The sequence below is a fragment of the Lepisma saccharinum genome, chromosome 17, assembly GCF_977018435.1.
Source record: "Lepisma saccharinum chromosome 17, izLepSacc3.1, whole genome shotgun sequence".
NCBI lineage: Eukaryota > Metazoa > Arthropoda > Insecta > Zygentoma > Lepismatidae > Lepisma > Lepisma saccharinum.
In genome coordinates, this window is record NC_139245.1 from 26083689 (window position 1) to 26104601 (window position 20913).

The 20913-nt window shown below is 35.6% G+C and overlaps 1 protein-coding gene across 2 annotated transcripts in view; it reads left to right on the top strand.

Moving 5' to 3' along the window:
• The window catches only part of LOC146001629 (ATP-binding cassette sub-family A member 2-like), a 146873-nt gene extending 127455 nt beyond the window's left edge, over positions 1–19418 (top strand). For both annotated transcript variants that reach the window (XM_083139182.1, XM_083139183.1), the window contains 6 exons: positions 412–580; positions 1712–1908; positions 2561–2660; positions 6175–6312; positions 7684–7833; positions 9995–19418. In XM_083139182.1, the coding sequence (XP_082995308.1) occupies positions 412–580; positions 1712–1908; positions 2561–2660; positions 6175–6312; positions 7684–7833; positions 9995–10030 (790 nt within the window). In that variant the 3' untranslated portion in view covers positions 10031–19418. The remainder of the gene's footprint in view (positions 1–411; positions 581–1711; positions 1909–2560; positions 2661–6174; positions 6313–7683; positions 7834–9994) is intronic.
• Positions 19419–20913: the final 1495 nt, after the last annotated feature.

Consider the following 20913-nt stretch of genomic DNA (forward strand, 5'->3'; position numbering starts at 1 on the left):
AATGGTACACATTTGGTAATAAAAAAAGAACAAAAGTAGTTGAACAGTTAAACAATATATTTTTACTCTGAAAGTACAGTTACGGACACTTCTGGGTTGTAACAATCAATGGAATAGTTAAAACCAAGAAGTGTCCGCAACTGTACATACCTTGAAGTATTTTTCAACATAGGCACCCATGCTATTCGAGCACTTATCATACTGGGAGACAACTAACTTCTTTCATTTTTTTTTGTACCAAATGGGTACTACTTTCTGGACATGCATCATATTGTGCATTTATATCTCAGTATTTTAACACAAAGTGCAAATGCTTGTAAAAGATCTTCTGCAAGGTGCACAAATAAGCTATATGAAATGTAAGTTCCATGTACACTTTTAAAGAGTTGTTTATTACTGTTTTTTCTACAGGTTCCGAGGCATTCCAAGAAGAGAAGAGAAAAAGGTGGTTGACTGGGCTCTGAAGAAGTTGGATTTAATGACTTATGCAGACAAACCTTCGGGCACATACAGTGGTGGAAATAAGCGGAAGCTCTCGACTGCCATTGCTTTACTTGGAGGCCCTTTGGTCATTCTATTGGTAAACCATCCCTTTACTTAATATGCATTTTGAATAACAAATATTATAATCTCAGGGCAGGGCAGACACACTACATGGAGTCCAAGTACAGGGTGGTGCAAGAAGAATGCATGTTTTTGGAATAATCTCGTTGATTTTCAAGATACAAACGTTTTATTAACACCAAAACCATCAGTAAGAAATGCAGTTTGGATAGGTTTACAGTGATGATTTAAGTATGGAAGATGATGTTGGAAAGATGACGTCATTGTTGCCGTCCCCATCACATAATCTTTCAGCGATGTCTCTCGGTCCCCACGCTCCCCAGATTTGTCTGCTGCAACTTCTTTCTGTGGTGTTACCTCAAGTCGAAAACCTCATTCAGTCGACTAGCTGAAAGTTGCCATTCGTGAAGGAATTACAGCTGTGCCAGACGAAATGTTGGCAAGCGCAATGCGGAACTTTGAGGAGAGGCTCAGGATGTGTGCAGCAACAATGACATCATCTTTCCATACTTAAATCATCACTGCATTTCTTACCGATCATTTGGTGTTAAAACGATTGTATCTTGAAAATCAATTATGCTAAATTTATTCCAAAAATATGCATTCTTTTTGCACCACCCTGTATTATAGAAATCATGGATGTACGAAATTTTCATTATTTTTCATCAACATTGCTTGGCTAGAATACATCTTATTATATGACAGCTATTTTAATAATTTGACTATCTGAAAGGTACTGGTGTAGAAAGCCAGACTACAGTGATGATCACCCAGTGGCAGACCTTAGCTTTCAAATGGTTCGTGCACCACGAAGTTTAGTTTAGATATGAATCTTTGCAGTTTAGTACTTGTAACTATTTTAAAAATTAAGATGTTGCATTGTTCAAGTATCAGAAATGTTGAAAATTGTGAAGAGTGTAGGCACTGTTACTGGTACCATTTCAAATTGGTACTTGATAACCCCTCCGTGAATCATGTCTATCGGTGTAATTTTTTTTAGTCATGTTTTCGTCAATGTTTAGAAAATCTGCACCCTTGCTGATCTATAGAATTGTGCATCATCCCATATTTAGTGCTTGAATTTTGCACATAATACTATAGTATTCTGCAAGAGGAAAGGACTGCAAGTTCTTACTTTTCCTTTCAGGACGAACCCACAACGGGAATGGATCCTTACTCGAGGAGGTTTCTGTGGGATTTGATTGCTACACTAGTCCATGGTGGACGCTCAGTTGTCCTCACGTCGCATTCTATGGAGGAGTGTGAAGCACTGTGCACACGACTCACCATAATGGTGAATGGACACTTTAAGTGTCTTGGAAGTATTCAGCATTTAAAAAATAAGTACGTGTATAACTTGACAAAAATTCTGGTATAGAAGTTGTTGTTGAAGTCTTATTTCATGATGCATACACCATACAGTATATCAATTTAAAAATTATCATTATTATTCTTGTTATTAGTAAGTTTATAATTTGTTTTTAATATGTATATTATAACATTAAAGCATTGTATTTATATTTTAGTTAGTACTGTAATGTATTGATTAATTAGAAGATGAGAAATGTGTATGAAAATGATGTTATATAAATGTGCTTTTTTTTAGTCATCCTGCTTACTACAGGAACTGATACATATAAAATCCTTTTGACCAAATGTTATTTCTATGATGTGAACCAGGTATGTACGTTCTCCTATAGGATTGAGACTATAAACATTCAGTAGCCATGAATTTGAAATGTATATAAGTGAATGTACATTATATTCATGTTGTAAATTCCTCACTTCTTATCTTTTATTGATCATATAATTTTAACTGTTCCTATAGTTTTGTGCTACATTCTATAATGCCAATAAAACATGGAGCTTTGGTTCCCTCCATTTGCAGAACCCATTTCATCATCGTGACACAACTTTGTCTCAGTTGGTTGACATGTATGAGATACAGCTCTTCCTCATTTGCTATGCAACTTATAAAAATTCTCTTCTCTCTCAGGTTTGGTGAAGGATATTCAATAATAGTTCGAACCACTGATGGTTGTTCTAATGCTGTTGAGAGGTTTTTCATCAGAAAGTTTCCAAAGGCAATACTCAAAGTAAGGAAGTATAACTTTTATCAAATATAACTTTTACATAATGTAAATTATAGGGTGTTCAGGAAAAGGCACATGAGTGAAACTGCAATTTTCTGTTGCTTCATGTGTCACACTGAATCAATTAAAGAGAATATAACTACAGTCAACTCTCGATTCAACGACCTTTCACAGTTCCCGGGAAAAGGGTCGTTATTTCGAAGGGGTCGTTATTGGAATTTGCCCCAATTTTCTGCTTAAACGAAGCTCAAACGGACACAAAGATGCCTAGGAGATGGTAACACCATTTATCCTGGTAGTTATACAACCTGTTATGCACAGGACGCGTGTTGTGAGAAGGAAAATAGAACATGAAAACGTTTTCACAAAAAATAATTTAAAATAATGTTACTTTCTTTCAATTGTGCACAGTCGTTGCTTTCCAGGAAATTCTTACAATTATAGTTCATGAGAAACCCGTTTGCACGGAGACACATGGAAAGGAAAACAATCTCTCCCTTATTGCAAGCGAAACTCGAAGAATCTTGACACCAGCCACACTGGCGCCAGCAGAAGTCGGGAGATAATAGGGCAGAATGAATGTTGGATTTTATACGGGTCTACTGGAGCATTGTCTGTTACAAGATTAACTGGTAAGATTAGATCTCTCGGGAGAAACAACACAACCTTTCTAGGCACAAAAAAAAAAGGCGGGCCTGTAATTTTCGTTCTGGTTGTGTAAAATACATCGCAAAAAAAAAGCCACGTTTTCTTTGCTTCAACCAACTTCATTCACCCTCCCCCCTTCCCCATTCAAGGCAGCAGTCCAAACTCCTTCCTTTACTTGCATTGTAATCCAGTGTGAAAAAGGAAACGCGCAACTTGCGATCTGTTTTCACCCAATGTGTATTCTAGGACACGTCATTAAACAGCGTCCCAGTCGAAAGTCATTAAGGTTTGTAATTGAATTTCACTTTAAACTGTATATTTAGTCCCGATGAGCCCATCAGCATAAAAGGAACTGAAAACAAGCTTTATGAAACTGCGCATTTTTACATATCAAAATGGTAGATTGTTATTTACTCTCACGTTAATCGATGATTTAATGTTGGATTTAGGAGTATTCTCGATGTCAAACACCCACTCCTCCAAAAGTTTTCCCCTTGAATAATGTCTTTTTAATCGATCTCGGCGACCATTCCTATAGAGCACTTTTTTTTTTCTTCATGAATGGTTCTGAAGAAAAGCGGATGCGAATTAAATTTACAGTTTTGTTTATCAGAAGGAGCAGAACATGAAGTTATTTTAACTCTTGTTTTCCTTTCTGGAGATCGAATTTCGTTATCGTCAAATCAAAACAGCTTTGCGAGATTCAAAACAATAACTTTTTCCTTCGCGCTGGATGAGTCATCGCTGTTATCAGCAAGCAAGAGCTTTGCAGACGCTAGACAAAACACTGGCGCCAGCTGCATCGTAAAAACAAGGAGACCGGCTGGAAGTTCGAGCAACAGGTGGCGGAAGAGAAAATCCCAGCATTTTAAAGATAACGCAACTGTCGAAGACGGAACTTTTAACAGCAGTGTAAAGAAGAAATAAATTACCCTTGCTTTACGTTTTACCACGCAACAGACAATAATATGGGTAATATTTCCTATGCAGACAACAGCATAAAAAAATACCTGAATTCTGCAATTATCAACATTGCCGTGCACACCAGTGGCGGATAAAAAGCTGGGAAAAGGGGGGGGGGGTCATTTTTTTTTTTACTGTTTTGTTCGTTTTCAAGAATATATCCAGAACTGGTTTTCCCCATTTTAGACGTCAAAGGAAAGGAAGAGGGGTGGGTCCACTTCCACCCTCGCCTGTAATCAGCCCGTGTGCACACACGAGCAAGAAAATCGCCCCTCCCCCCCCTTTGCTGACAGGAAAAAAGGGAGAAGTCAGTCAGCAAACGGAACACTTTTTTGGCAGATATTACGACACAATTAGGAAAACGAATGAAGTGGGAAACGGGAGTTATGATGCACGTAAGATCGAAGTAAACTTTTGTGGAAACCTGGATGACAACGCATTAAGCGGGTTGACGATCTTTAGTTCGCCTATGTGGCTTTGATTATCTCGAACAGTTTCGCTTTTTTATGAAGTGTTGCAGGGAACAAAGAACACGTTTTGAATGAAAGCGGTTACTGGAAGTTGTCGGCTACAAGGCCGAGAGTTGCTCACTCATGGGAACCTATTGAAATCTAGGTCAGAGCTGGACAGATGGGCCAGACTTCCAGGCGCCACGCATCTGTATTTTGGAACATTCCTCCGATCTTATCTCTTAAGGTGGTATATTTATCCATGAAAGAGCTTGACCTGCCATACACATTGGCAAAGACTGCAAGTCCAGCAGTCATTTCGGGCTGCTCCCCCCCTCCTCACCTGCGAGTTTTCAGCAGCTCTTAGGACAAGGAAACAAGTCAAGGTCGATTTAAAATAACATCCAAGCACATTCGATCTTCTCTTCTCGCGTATCCAAGAGAAAGCGTGGCAAAACAAGCCTGGCACGTTGGGTAGCGGCCGTTGGGTGCGGGTAACATTGGTGCGCTTGAGGGAGGGGAGGGCAGAGGTCAAGTGCTATTGGATATCACTTAAGCATGGTGTCAATTTTTAGTTCAGACCCAATTGTGAGCGGTAGAGCGCTCGTGAAGGGAATGAGTGGGGAAAAAAAACAATGCATTTTTCGGCCGAATTCCTTCAATTTTTCAACTTTTTTTCCAAATTTTTCAACTTTTTCTAAATTTTCCACGGTTCCCGGGAAAAGGGTCGTTACTTCGAGGGGGTCGTTATACCTGGGGTCGTAGAATCGAGAGTTGACTGTATAATTTTATATTGGGCATGTGTAATGATTGTAAATAGTGATGATCCAACATGTGTCATGCCTGTTTGTTATTAAAAGAAGAAACATAAATAACTGTGATGTAAAATTGCATTTTTTTTACTTGCATACTTTCCCCCCGAACACCCTAGATTTAATGGTGATACTTTAAAATTATATATATTATGAACACACCTATGTGTTATGAAGCCAATGCTCCAGGTTCTCCAATCTTGGGTATGGCATAGATGTTTCCTTATTTACGAGGGTGGGAAAGGAAGAAATGGCAACACCATGTTGCGTATGAACAAATGAGGGTGCTGCTGTTTCTAGCATGTGGAGAGGGATGGGCTAGATGCTCAACACACCCACACACCCAGTGTTGCTATGCAGGGTGTATAGTGGAGGAGTATGAAGCTGTTAGGTAGGGGGAGGGGAAATCAGACTGCCTTAAAAGGATGTTTTCTAAGTGCAAACAACATGAAACACCCTCAGCCATCTACATTACATTGCAGCACAACTTTCTCCTACCATCACCACCACTACCAAAGTAGTAGTAGTGGTAGTGGTAGCTGAAGCAGCAGCAGCAATACTAGTAGTTTTAAATATTTAACTTGAGCGACTGTTAGTTCCAACACAGCAGTAAAAACTGCACAATAACTATGTTTTATATTACAGGAGAGGCACCACAACATACTGCAATATGAAATAAAGTCGGAAGATGTTTCCTTAGCCTTTGTTTTTAGCAACATGGAGGCAGCTTTAAAAACTCTTCCAATCGAAGATTATACAGTTTCACAAAACACTTTGGACAATGTAAGTTTGAGGTTTACTTCATGATTCGTAACGATCCGTAGTATCTTTTAATTATTATGGACAACGAACTCCAACTTCCAGTCATTCAACCATCGTTTTCCAATCAGGAAATATTCAGAAACATCACAGGAATGCAGTGTCAGACAGCACTGAAGCTCTTCCTGGTCATCAGCGGTATAAACATGTAAACGGACGAAATCCAGGAAAAGGCTACAATCCTGACTGTGCATTTGTTTAGTAAATTGAATTGCAATAAATGTCTGGAAGGCAGGGAGATCGAGGTCAGTTCTAATTCAGTTATTGAGGAGCAAGTTGCGATTGAATAGAGAGAGAGGAGGTGGTTCTAGGGAGTGTGTGTGTTAACGCGAGTTGCAAGTCAGACTCTACGTACAGTCACAAGCATAACCTTTCCCATTCAGATCTTCAGTTAGGAGTACAGAGACAGCAGGTATATCCTTACATTACCCATGCTGATCCAGTCTTAAGGGGGTGAAACTCGTGTCATGTGTTGCCATTCAAGTGTGTAAATTTAGTACCTCTAGCACCTTACCACCAAGCTCACCATGAGCAGAGAGTGCTTTATCATCAAGGATGAATGATGATTAATGAGCTACATTCCCAAAAAATCCCCAAACCAAAGGGTATGAGACGGATTGACAAAGTTAATACCGTAACATCCCTACTCAATAGCGTACATAATCTTGCACAGACTTGTCCAAACTTGCCCAGACCAGTAGCTGGATTTTTTTGGTTTTGCCTGACCTTCACCCATCTCTTCTCCAGGCAAGCAGTCTCACCGTTTCCTGTGGGAAAAAAAAACCTTTCTCGGCAAAATTCAGCTACAGGTCTGGGCAAGTTTGGACAAGATTATGCACACTATCGAGCAGGGGTGTTACGATACTTTGATTGCATTCAATTTCAATATGTTGTTGATTTAACCTTGTATTACAAGGCTGTTCAGTTAAGGTACTCAAACTGAATTTTTGTATCATTCTACATGGAGAAAAAGGAATTAAGTATTTGTTTTGGGTATATTAATGAAATAATCACTTCACTCTCTGGTTAAAAAACAAGAAATCTATGTTGCTTGCAATAAGGATTTTAAATGCTTATCAATTTTAGTTACATTTTTGTAGTCTTTCATCAACTTTCTTTTTCTTCTCTAGGATATATTATGCTTCATTGTGTGTGCATTGGTGTTGCTCTGTGGAAATTTTATTGTAACATGCAACTTGTTTATTATGTGGGAAATTTTACCCGTGATCCTGCCAGTAGTTTCAAAGAAATGTAATAGATAATTTACTCAAAATTCTACTTTTATTTTTGTACATTCGGGTTATTTGCATACTTTGATAGTTATCTTTCTTCTAGGTGTTCATAAATTTTGTGAAACAACAGACAGAGGCTCAAGGGGACTCAATGGATGCTGACAACCCTCTTAGCTCAAGCTCTGTGGATATGTCCAACGGTGATCACTTCGCTGTGTGTGAAGAGACTGAAGAACTGATTGAAACCTCAGGGGTTAGTAATTTTCTTCTAAATGCTTCAATTGTTGATCTTGAAATGAATCTTTAAATAAATAATACAGTCTTTTGGTGATGGATACATCTAGAAATTCAATACTAATAACCATTTTTATTTTAAGTTATTTTCTGAAATTGAAGTTAGAATACTACTTATCATTAGAGCCACATATTTATGGTGAATAACATATCAATTTTTCAGTTCAGAAACGGCACATTTCAGGATCAAAAGCAGTATATAAAATGCCATTTTGGTGTTAAAAATGGTGAATAAAATCCCAAATTTGATTTTAAAAACTACACTTATTACACAAAATAAACATTTCCTTTCCAATAGCACATTTGTGTAGTTATCAGAGTATTGAGTTTATTCCTGTTTAAAGGAGACCATTTTTGCTTCTAAAATATTTACAGTAAGATTAATCAAATTTCTGTAATTTGCATAACACTCATGATAATTTAGACTTCAGGAAGTGTTGAATCTATAAATAAACTCTAAGTTTCATGTTTAAGAATTTATTTCACATTGTATAGTGCATTTTGCATCATTTTGTGACAAAACATAGTAGAAAAATGCACCTGTCACCCTTCAGAAACATGAAAAATTAACATTACAGTGTATAATTTCACATTTCATGTTTCCAACAAAAGTGAAATATGCATGCCTCTACTTATCATGCATGTAGATACGAGGGCAGATCAAAAAGTCTTCAAAATGCTTCAATTGTTGATCTTGAAATGAATCTTTAAATAAATAATACAGTCTTTTGGTGATGGATACATCTAGAAATTCAATACTAATAACCATTTTTATTTTAAGTTATTTTCTGAAATTGAAGTTAGAATACTACTTATCATTAGAGCCACATATTTATGGTGAATAACATATCAATTTTTCAGTTCAGAAACGGCACATTTCAGGATCAAAAGCAGTATATAAAATGCCATTTTGGTGTTAAAAATGGTGAATAAAATCCCAAATTTGATTTTAAAAACTACACTTATTACACAAAATAAACATTTCCTTTCCAATAGCACATTTGTGTAGTTATCAGAGTATTGAGTTTATTCCTGTTTAAAGGAGACCATTTTTGCTTCTAAAATATTTACAGTAAGATTAATCAAATTTCTGTAATTTGCATAACACTCATGATAATTTAGACTTCAGGAAGTGTTGAATCTATAAATAAACTCTAAGTTTCATGTTTAAGAATTTATTTCACATTGTATAGTGCATTTTGCATCATTTTGTGACAAAACATAGTAGAAAAATGCACCTGTCACCCTTCAGAAACATGAAAAATTAACATTACAGTGTATAATTTCACAATTCATGTTTCCAACAAAAGTGAAATATGCATGCCTCTACTTATCATGCATGTAGATACGAGGGCAGATCAAAAAGTCTTTGCCCCTATTTTTTTCAGAAGAAATATTAGTATGATTGAGAAACTGAGATATACATTCAATGCAATAGGTCATTCTTGGAATGGCCCAGCATTAACTCTTTGCTGCTCCGTGGCACGGCACTGCTGTCAGTTTGCAAAGATGGCTATAGTACTCATCACATCCACGTCATATGAGCAGCGAAGTGTTATTCGTTTTCTACAGAGAGAGGGGCAAACACCCATTGAGATCGAGAGGCAAATGTAGCCAACGTATGGGGACAAGTGTCTCGCTCTGAGAAGTGTGTGATGGTGGTGTTGTGAGTTTGAAAATGGCCGAGAAGACCTTCATGGCAATGAGCGGTCGGGGCATCCTCATCCGCCTCTGAAAATGTCCTTCAGATGCACACTACGATCTGCTTTCACCATTGCATCCACGCGGGCAATGTTTTTCATTGTGTTTACGGTATTCTTCACAAAACCTTGGGGTATCCTGGCAGAACAGAGGTTCATTTGTGATGATGAAGCGAAGACTTCTGTCCGGCGGAGGTTCCACGATCAGTTGAATTCTATAACAGCAGCATCTCCAAACTAGTGGTGAGATGGGACAATGAAGAAAAATAGTGCAAAGTACATAGAGCAATTCCGAGGTTTTGATTTCTCTGCATGTTTATTATTTCAGCTGAAAAAGAATTGGGGCAAAGACTTTTCGATTTGCCCTCGTAAATAGAACAATTGTTGGATTATTTCTAATTTAGTTTTGATATGTTCCAGGTTCAGCTAAGTTTTATGCCTGAAGCAGCACGTTGAGACTGGATTTGACTCAAGTTTTATTCTGTCCATTTGAAGATAAGTATTATATATTTTGCTCTACTTCTCAGGGCATGTAGCTGTCTCTTCTGCTCAGAGTGCTTTTCCATGTGATTTTTGCATTTCTTGTGCCTCTCATATGAAGGGTATTCTGTGTTTAGCAATGTATATACTGGGAGTTACGAAAAGGGGGAAGACAATGACGTGAAGGAAACGAATGTAGAAGAGCGTACTCCCCAGTCTTGTGTTGTAATTGTCGTGAAGACGTGTGGTAAATTGTCATAATGGTTTGCTCAATGTGTGTGTTCATCAGACGACCTAAATCTTGAATACCTTCCATTGAAACATGCAATTTATATGTGAATTGTTCTCTGAGAGTTTATAATTTAAAATCCTTTGCTCCTTATTTGAATATATTGACCACTTGTGGCAAGAAGCATTTACATAATTATAACTGCCAGCAAGGTGAAATTTCATTATGGGGTTTATGTACAAAGACTAAGTTACAAAACAATATGTATTACACTCCTTTGTAGGTAAAGTAAAATTATGTAGTTTTAAATGTCATATCTACCTATGTGACCAGAAGTGAACATTTATATATTTGTATTTCTCCTTTGTAATAGTTGTCATAATGGTTCCTGTATGGCATGGCTACTGTTCTTTACATTTTGAATGTTCATCATGTGTCAGTAAAATGACATTGAAGAGTATCTCGTATAGTACCTGTTTGGACAAAGATATTTCGATAATCTGCTACAAATAATCTTTTGACATGTAAATTTAACTTTATATCTCATATGAATATAAGAGTAATACATATTTATATAGACTGAAATATGTTACCCAGAATTCACTTCTTATATCTTGTAGTCCATACGCTTTTATCATATGGCAATGACTTGAGTGCTGCTTTGGATTTTGGGTAAACAGATAATTTCAAGTCCTTCATGCAAAATAAAAATCAAAAAGATAGGAAACGCTCACCAGACAGTGAAAAAATTTGAATTTTCGCAGACTTTATATTTATCTATCTATCTATATCTATATATATGTAATTATATAATTTTACAGTTAATATTTTCCAAAGCTTTATAAAATGTAAACAAGACTTGTAATTGACTGAAAATTTGGATTTTGTACTTATTTATATTTTATATTTATTTATATTTTTAAAATGTACAGTCACGGACACTTCTGGGTTGTAACAATTCCATTCAAATTGAATGGGATCATAACAACCCAGAAGTGTCCAGGACTGTACATGTATGAGTTACACAAGAAAAATGCTACTTGTCAGCATGAACCCGAGTTAACAATTTTGTCTTTTGTTTCAACCATACTAAATAATTTTAAAATTAAATCCATAGTTCATGTAAATATTCCAAGTATGATAGATTCAGTGAAAAATACTAAACTATTTTAATTTTCCTGTATCCAGAATTAGTTATATGTTCCTATTCATAATGGCATACATTTATAGTAACATAATTGGTATTTCTTCATACCTCCTTTTGGTCATATAGTTTGGCAAGAACTGTACAGTAGATTCAAAACTAAACCTAAGCCAATTTATTGTTCCCCTTTCCCCTCTTAAATATATACTTTGAATGCCTCCTACATTTTCCACATACAGCACTTATTGCATTGGCCATTTATGTGTAGTTACTCTTGAATACATGATCCAAGGAATATATCCCTAGTAAAACTAATAATTGTACTACATGTATGTTAGATGACAAAACTTGACAGAAGAGACTGTCTTAAGCCTTATGCTGGAAAATTCGCTATGTATTTATAAACAGCACATTGATTATTTTGTAACAGGCAGCATTTCACAATCTTCTCATTTACATCATCAGACCCAGTGGAGTAGGAAGAAAAGGACTTGCATGTACAAAAGATACTTTTTGTACATAAACAACTGAAAGAATAGACAAGTTATCTTTACTTAATTTTATCTATTTTAATTTATTTTTCTTCTGCTTTCTTGAATCTCAAAAATCATCAAATTCAGGTTTGGAAGACATACAGTTTCTTTCTAATCTAATTTGTCAGAAATGTAGATTTAACACTGTTTGCATAATTTATTTATTTATTTATATACTTATTAAATATATATTGTCATTGTTGGAAGCTCCAAATGAAAATGATTACTACTTCCTTAATTGCTTTAAGCTGTTTGGAGAATATCCTGAAATAATGTTAATCCCATTTAATGCATTGAATTACTTCTTGATTTATCTTACATCATGTGTGCTTGAATATTTTGTTTTAATTAAATGAAAGATAATCAAAAATATATAAGCAAAGGCACTTTTTATCTGTTGATAGAAATGCTTGGAACATTTATATTTCAAGTCGTTTGTGTGATTTTTTTCAAGTTAGTCATATAGTTCAATATTTTCCAGGCCTGTCTCAATTAATTGCCTACTTTTTACCAGAAATTTTGAATTAATAAATTTTTCATTGTTATAAAACACTTGTGATTATTATTGTTTTACTATACTATATTAGCAGCCAATTGTTCACTAGCTGATAATGGTAGTGATCTGACTGCAGATAACCTGAAACTAGCTTCCATAATTCTGCTATTTAGTTTTTTCTTATGGATAGAAGCAAACATTCAGGTAATAAATAATTTTCTAATTGTGGAGCTTATATTTCTAAGACAAAACCTATCACTGTCATTGATAAGGAAAGATATATCACTCAGATTCTGGACTAAATGTTTAGCATTGATATCATTGTGTAAAAATTACATATCAGTGCATCTGTAATAGTATTAAATTTATGAATTAATAACAATAACTTGATTTCAATTGATACTCAGAATATAATAAAGTAGTAAATTTATACAAGTATTTGGTATTTAAGTTTGTAAACACGAAGTGTCATAGTATTGAACCTAAATTGTAGACAATTATTTCTTCTAAGGAAAAATGTTGTCTGAAATTACCAGGTGTACATGCTTGTAGGCAGTTCTGTGCTGTTGCCAAATATGATCATTTTCTGGAATGTTGCTCATTTGCTGTGGGCTAGTAGCCATGGGGAGCCTATGATAGATAGATACTCCAGGGGTGCTAGGCATCATTTTTCTAATAGCATGTGACCATGTATATTTCAACCTGTGGAGGAAAAGAATAGCATGGCCTGCAACACTGATGCTGCTTTGCCACAGGTGATTGTTCTCCTCTCCCAGTCACATGCAACAATAGTTTATCATCACAACTTTGTAGCTGTGGATTTGAGACAGTTCTTTCCTACGTATGGTTGCCATGTTTGTATTTTGTCCAGGATACTGTATTTCACTGCATAATCATTTCAGATTATACCAATTATTTTTTTTGTAAAACGTGTGACCATTATGTGAAGCTTCTTTTAATTTAATTGTGCCAGTATTACTGAGTACTTAAAAATCATTTATTACTAAATTGTCTTTGGTGCGAGATTAAGATGCACAGACTTTTCTTGAATATACATTAAAATTAAATAAGAGTCCAAATCAACGCATATAATTTCTTCGTGACAGTTTAGTAAACAGTTTTCCAGTTTGAAAAAAAAATAATTACCACATTTGTTGTTATTAATTTGTGCATTATAGTATAGAAATATTACACTTGAGAAAATTTACTAGTGTTGTGAGGCATGGACTTACAAACTTTAATCTTATGTGTCTGAAGGTTGTGCGCTTCTATCATAGGTTTTGTTATCTGATGCACTGATGTGACAGTTAAACGATGCAAGGTTATAAAGCAATTTTTCAACCGAAAAAACAGAGCATGACGATTGTGTGGAGAAGTACTGGTGAAGTACACTAATTACCAGAGGTGAGGCATCCTATTATCGGGAGATGTGGCGATGACAAAGCAAAAAAATATAAAAAAATTTGCTTTTGCTTTTAGAGAAGAAGTAAAAAAAACAAGTGAGAATATTCACATATTTGAGCGAAATTAGTCAAGTGACACCATGAAACAGCTAGAAATATGTAAGAGATTTGTTACGTTGAGCGCATCGAAAGGAGAGCTCAGTTCTAACCCCCTTGCCCAGCCGTCCACTACGTTTCCTGTTGAGTGCAATGGTGTCAGGCAGGCAGGCAGGCCAGGTCATCGCAGCAGGTCTGCGAATCCAAGGTCTTTTCCGACCGTTTTTGCCCCCGCTGTTGAAGGTCTGGTCATAGGAGACTTTTTTTTCAGCTCCCTTGTTTGCAAACACGGCAGGGTTTGTGACGTCATCAAGCTGAAACACTCTTGTTTTTAAGAGAGAAACACATATTGAAGAGCATTGCAACACAACTTACACGGAATACATGAAAGTAATGGTGCATAGAAAAAATATAAGTAAGCAAAAGCATAAATTTCCCCACTGTTAGTGATAGAAAGAACTGGAAAAAAAGCAGTTCTGGATCCATTGTATTTCCTTCATAGTATTTTGACTTAATTTTTTTGGATCCTACTGTTCAAATATCGATTTCGGAAAAAAATGTTCTTACTTTACAAAACACGAAGTACTTCCTGTTGTTTTGTGTTTACTATGCTTACAAAAGACAAGACTGATAAAGAATTTTGTTCTCAAGGTGACAGACATAGTTAGATATAACCCTTTTTCCTAGCACATCTTACCTTCACACTAGGGGTGGTAGAAAATATCATGATTCCAGAAAATTTAAAAATATCGATTCTGAAATTTTACTACCCGGATTTCGGAGCGAGAGTTTAAACAATTTTTTCCATTTTTCAAATAAAATTTACTAAAAATTATGTCTTCCTTATTTTAATATCATATACTCTGTAGAAAAAATGCATTTGGCCATCTCTACTTCACACGTCATGTATGAACACTGTCATCATCATTATCAATGTAGGAATTCCCACCTGCCCCGGATGAAAGATTAATTCTGACGTTTAGCAAGTGTTGCGATGACTACGTAAAAATGTCACACTTCGCCACTGCTAATTACACTCCCCGAAAGTGTCCCATGGTATTTTTTTAGTCCCTGCAAAAGACGAAGACACTGGAGAAGTATCACAGTGTGGTTGCTCACTGGGAATTCTGCGTGAATTATTGGCTCCGGGAATTTTGTGTGTATTCTGCAATGAATTTTTCTCCTTAGACGTGAAAAATTGCAATTTTCATTAATCCAATTGAATCTCATTGAATTTATACATGTTCATAAATATCCTATTTTTATCGAAAGGAAAATGAAGCTGCGTGGAAAATAAAATGGAATTCTCTCAATCTGTTTACTTTGTTAGTGTCGTTTTCCGGACAATCTGACAGATGGAAGATTATTGCAAAATAAGTTATCTTGAAGTTTGTTACTTGAATCTGAGTTTGAATTCTTATAAAATTAACAATTTTTCGTAGATAAGTGTATTCCGTAAATTCGTAACTTGTGTTTGGAGATGAATTTCGATTCTGAATATGTGAATGGCAAAATAAAACTTTGCACATTAGATTTTTCGAAATGTTAGAATCACACAATATATTAACAATATATTGTTAATATATTTGTGTGTATGTGGTTGGGTGGTGAGAGGTGGTAATATGTAAGGTTGAAATAGAGAAAGCATCTACTTGCACCCGTGAATTTTTGGAAATTTCACCTTGAATACCGGGAATTATACTTGAATTTCATCATTGCCCTAGAATGGTCACCCTGTATCAGCAGATACAGATATATCGGCACTGGATCAGTTCAGTCCTAGCTTTTATACTAACACACAATATATTTTGTATTGTAATACTAATAAGTTCACAGAATACCTGTATGTATTAGTACTCACTTTTTCCACGAAGCTGTGTTTCGTAATTCTACATTAAAACAATATACGCTTCCCAGGACATGAAAACAAATTGTAAAACACAGGGCATTCAACCTTATTTATACGACATGTAAAAGTGGGAGGGAAACTACCCTGTGCATTTGTATGGTTGTTTCCAAAGCTCTGTACATTACAGATACACTGGCATTCAGTTCATTCTGTAAGTAGAGGCATTTCTCATGGTTAAAAACGTCCTGCAAATGAGGATCATACCAGAAGATTACATTGTAATCAAACCGCTTGTACAGTAGATTCCGTTGTGCATTCACAAACAAGTCATTCCTTTCACACCTAAAAATAGGACCGAGTTCACCCCTGCATTGCTGAAGCTAAAGTTTAATTCACTATATATCTTTATAAGTGTTAACTTGATATTAGCATTTAATGTATCTGTTAAGAAAGAACTTGTATTAAATGTGTAAACTTCTAAGGGTGGTACAAATAAATTTGCACAATCTTTTTGGGGTAAAATAGGGAATTTTATAAAGTTGAGAACAACTAGTGTCTACACAGGTGTCTAACTGTAAGTGGAAGGAGAGGATTAGTATAGTCAGACATTTGAACAAAATGTAATGTTATTTTTTCCAATCATCTGCTGTGATTTTGATGTTTTGTAGTTCAAATATGTGGTAAACGTATTAGGTACTTAAATGAGAGGCACAGTATGGTACATGAGAGAGTTCTTGCCAGTATTCTGTAGTCAAGTGGCACAGTGTGAATTATTTTCTGATACATTGTCGTATTTTGTATGAGAAATCGTAGTTTATATTTCAAAGGGTTTTAGATGTGTTGCCTGATTTGAATGTTGATGGGATTATAGTATTATGTTTTGTGCTAGCTATTTTTGGAGTAAAAGATCTCATTATTTTGGACTTTGGGGCTTTTTTATTTATGCAGCTGAAGACTAGATAAGTTCTCCAAGAATCATCCATGGAATTTGTCATCCAGTAACTTACCTGATGTAAAGCAATTATCTAGCCTCATCCACAAAGGAATGTCTTCAAGCTTTTCTTCAAAAACTGTCACAGAGTTCAGTGAGATGTAATCATGATTTCAACAGTAATATTGCAAGGGTTACATCATAAGAAGAGGTATTAGGACATGAAGTCCTTCCTGTTTAGTTCATTTTCAGCTTGTCATCATCAATTCAATTCAGTTCAGTTCAGGAAATTATTTTCCTGTAGTTTACGGTTATTACAAGCATAAGAAAATAATTCTACAATGCAAGCAATGCTTACATTCAAGAAAAACAGTTCAGGAAAAGTTATGATTTATAAAAGCAATGTTTCCGTTTGTAGTATTGTGTTTATAAACCATTTGTAGTTGTTTTGAAGATTGCATGTATATTTATTTGCCTATACTTATTTGGAACATGGATCACTTGAGTGAGTTTAATTGTTGTGTTGTTTATATTTGCATTTATATTACAGCATGCAGGCTTATTATTATTATTGTCTATTAAAATATAGAAAATAATTAAAAAATTGTTTATACAAACTTTGTAGTGCCAAGCTAATTCAACGAATTGACATTTTGCAGAAATACATGAAACAGTCAACAAAAAATGTCATAAATACAGAAAACCTTAGTACTCACTTTTTCCATGAAGCTGTTTTTCATAGTTCTATTAATTTCACTGGCCACTTCCACCACCCTTGTTGGAGCTTGTTGCACTGGTGCTCGGCATGCTTCAATTGTTTTTAGTTCTTTGGCTGCCACTAGGCACGTTGTTGTCACAATAGCATGTTGACAACCAGGCTGCCGAACATGGGCATTGGGAGGGGGGAGGTTGAACTAGACCCTCCTCCGGTAATTGGCATCCTTAATTTCAAGTTGCAAATGAACAGAGCACTTTTTATTTTTTAAGTTAATCACAGAAAACATTAAAATAACCAAAGTAAAAAATCAGTTGGGCTGGATATTCACCCATCTACTGGATCAAGTAGAAAAGCCTCCCAAAGGATAGAATAAATAATCATCATCATCATGGTTGTGATTATTATTATTGTTATTATTCTTGTATTCAAGTTTTACCAATGGCCTGAGCCTCCGTACAAAAATTTCTGACTATGCCCATGCTACCAAGCAGGCTTTCAGTGTCTGACATGGTCAGAACATCAACTGTTGCTTTGTAAAGTGGAGCCCCGTACTTCTTTAAGAAGTAGCTCTCCAATTGTCACCGGGATTCTGGGCCAACTGCGGAATGTTTCGAGCTCCCATTGGGTATCAAACATGGGGCCAGTTGTAGAAAAGGCAAGAGTGCAATTGCAACAACAAAAAAGCAGTTTCTTTTCACACTACAGTGGAACAACAGGGAAAAAGACTTGTGCATAACTGCACCGTGCTCGCGGATATGGGGAGGGCAGGAACCTTCAGCACGGTCCGAATCAGTGTTGCCAGGCGTATTGATTTCTCTGGAGATTTCCTTAATAAACTGTAGCTATGGGACAAACCTCCGGTTGTAGGTTTCCATAACCAGGTTTTGCTACTCATTCATAGTACAGAATTCTGAGGAGTAGATGGTTAGTGCACCAGATTTATAGTAAAATCACAGGTATGTCATATGTTCAATCCCCACCACCGACAAAAAGAAATTAGTTTACCTGAGATGAGAGAAGACACTCGAAACATAGTGTTAGAATAAGTATAGTTAAAAGCACTAGCACTAATTGTGTGCTAGCATTGTATTCAAAAAAGAAATTACATGTTTAAACATTTACTTTACAAAAGTAAAGTATATGAATTACATATTTATATCCATAAAGAATAACAACAAAATTGCAGAATTTTGCACTATATTACATGCTATTCATAGATATGCCAGATCAGTAAAATTATCGGTAATTTTTACCAATACACTGATATACCTATCGGCCAATACCAATAAAGTACCGATTAATCTGTCCATTCCTGCTGACCATAGCCTATGATTCAATCTCGTATAATCTGAATTTTACTTGTTTCATTTCATTTCACTCATGAAACAGAGCACAAAATTATTTCTGGAACCATTCAGTATCCTTTTTAGTAATGTCAAACTATGAATTCTATAGGTAATTTCACGTTTGAAAGTACTCATAAGGATATTGAATTTATTTGCAATTTCACCAGTGTGCAATACTGATCATTAATTACCAACAGACCAGAGAGTTCTACCTTCTTGCAAATCAAACATCTATGAGTGGATGATTTTGATGAGCAAACAGTGAGGAGAATAATTATGTATCACTGCAAAATGGCTACCCTTTAATTATCTTGTTATTGGACACAGAGCAAACAATGCAAATTAGAAACATATTGTTACTGTAGCATATAAATGAAAGAAAATTCCTAAGATGACATAGTGCCATGTTTCAATACAAATAACTGAATTTATTCTAATAAAATTATTTGAATGGCTACGATTTGGTTGGTTTTTAAATTATCGAGTTCTATTTTTAGTAAAAAGATCTTCACATTACTATTTTTCTGATTCCTATTTAAATATGTTTTGTATGTGCAAGGTGAAAACTGTGTAGAGTGACTATTGATGTGTTTTGGCATCTGAAGGTTGTATTTTCAAATTTTGGTTTGACAATAAATGTGAAATGTTTTTGAATGAGTATTTCATTTATCATCATTTATAGTTGGTAGTTTTTCATTCATAATGCTTATTTTTACATGAATGTAGTCATGGACACTTTTGGGTTGTGACACTCCCATTAACTTTAAATGTAATCATTACAACCGAGAAGTGTCCATGACTACAATAATCCTGAGAATCAACATACACAGGGGAATCTCAATGATGGATCCTGTGGCCTTAAAACATGAAAATATACATTACGGGAAATAATCCTAATATTCATGATGGTTGCGGTAAACGCGGTTTAAAATTGCTTACGTGAAATTTTGAAAATTTTGCACTTCCGCATTGCACAATTTAATAGTTAAATCCTATCTCCGCTTCAAACGCCGTACCCTGTTGTGAATGAAGACAGTGGATCTTCGACATTAATAGGATTTAACCATTAAATTGTGCAATGCGAAAGTGCGAAATTTTCAAAATTTCACGTAAGTAATCCTAATATATTGGTGAATTTGTACCAGAAAAGTTAAATTGACAGTGTGGTAAAAAAGTAATATGCTCCCCTGTGCTTTGCACCACACCATGAAGGTGTATAGTGGGTGTGAAGTTAGGGCCCCACACTTCCTTGATCATCGCCAAAGGTGGGGGTGATGTGATGAGCACCATGCCCCTGGCTGCCTTTACCCCCCCCCCCCCCAGAGTTTCCTCCATGTACCCACTTTATATGATGCTTGGTGGGTGCTGGAGAAAAAAAATCCTCATTCTTCCCTGCTGGGGATCGAACCCGGGTCTCGGACATGGTAGTCAGATGCCCTAATGACTGAGTTACCACGAACAATGTGGAAAAATGTTAAAATCTGGTATTGCAGTGTGATTGATATTGGTTGCTACTTAACCCATCTGATAGTTTGCACGACACACTAAAGAATAAAAATTGCAATTAAGTGCTCCATATATGTATTAATAATCCTTTGATGATAAAAACTTCTCAAAAAATCCAATTGTATGTTTCAGTGAGAATAAAATCATTTTCGTAGAAGGGAGAGAAAAAAATTCCCATTATAAAATTTTTATACCTTATTTCACTGACGTTGCACATATGCAACACCCAAATATTCAGTCACCCTGTATATTGAAACATTGATCCACTTTTTAAAGTCCACTTTATGCACAGTAAGGCTAATCGGGACTGGACCTACAGTTTAAAGTGGAATCCGAACAACTATGTGTATATTGAAACAAAATGACATTTGTTTTGCATTATCAGTGCCTCTAACAGTAATCTAATATGAAGTTGAAATAATTTCATCCAGCTACCAATTTGTGCATGCAAAATGTTTTTTTTTTTTTTTGGGGGGGGGGGTTAAGATCATCTTACTAAATTATGTACCTATTCATCTGTGTGTGCATCACACATATAGACCTAATTCAACAACAAAACCTCATTTAGCATTTTATGCAATTAGAACAAATATTTTCTTTAAAAAATG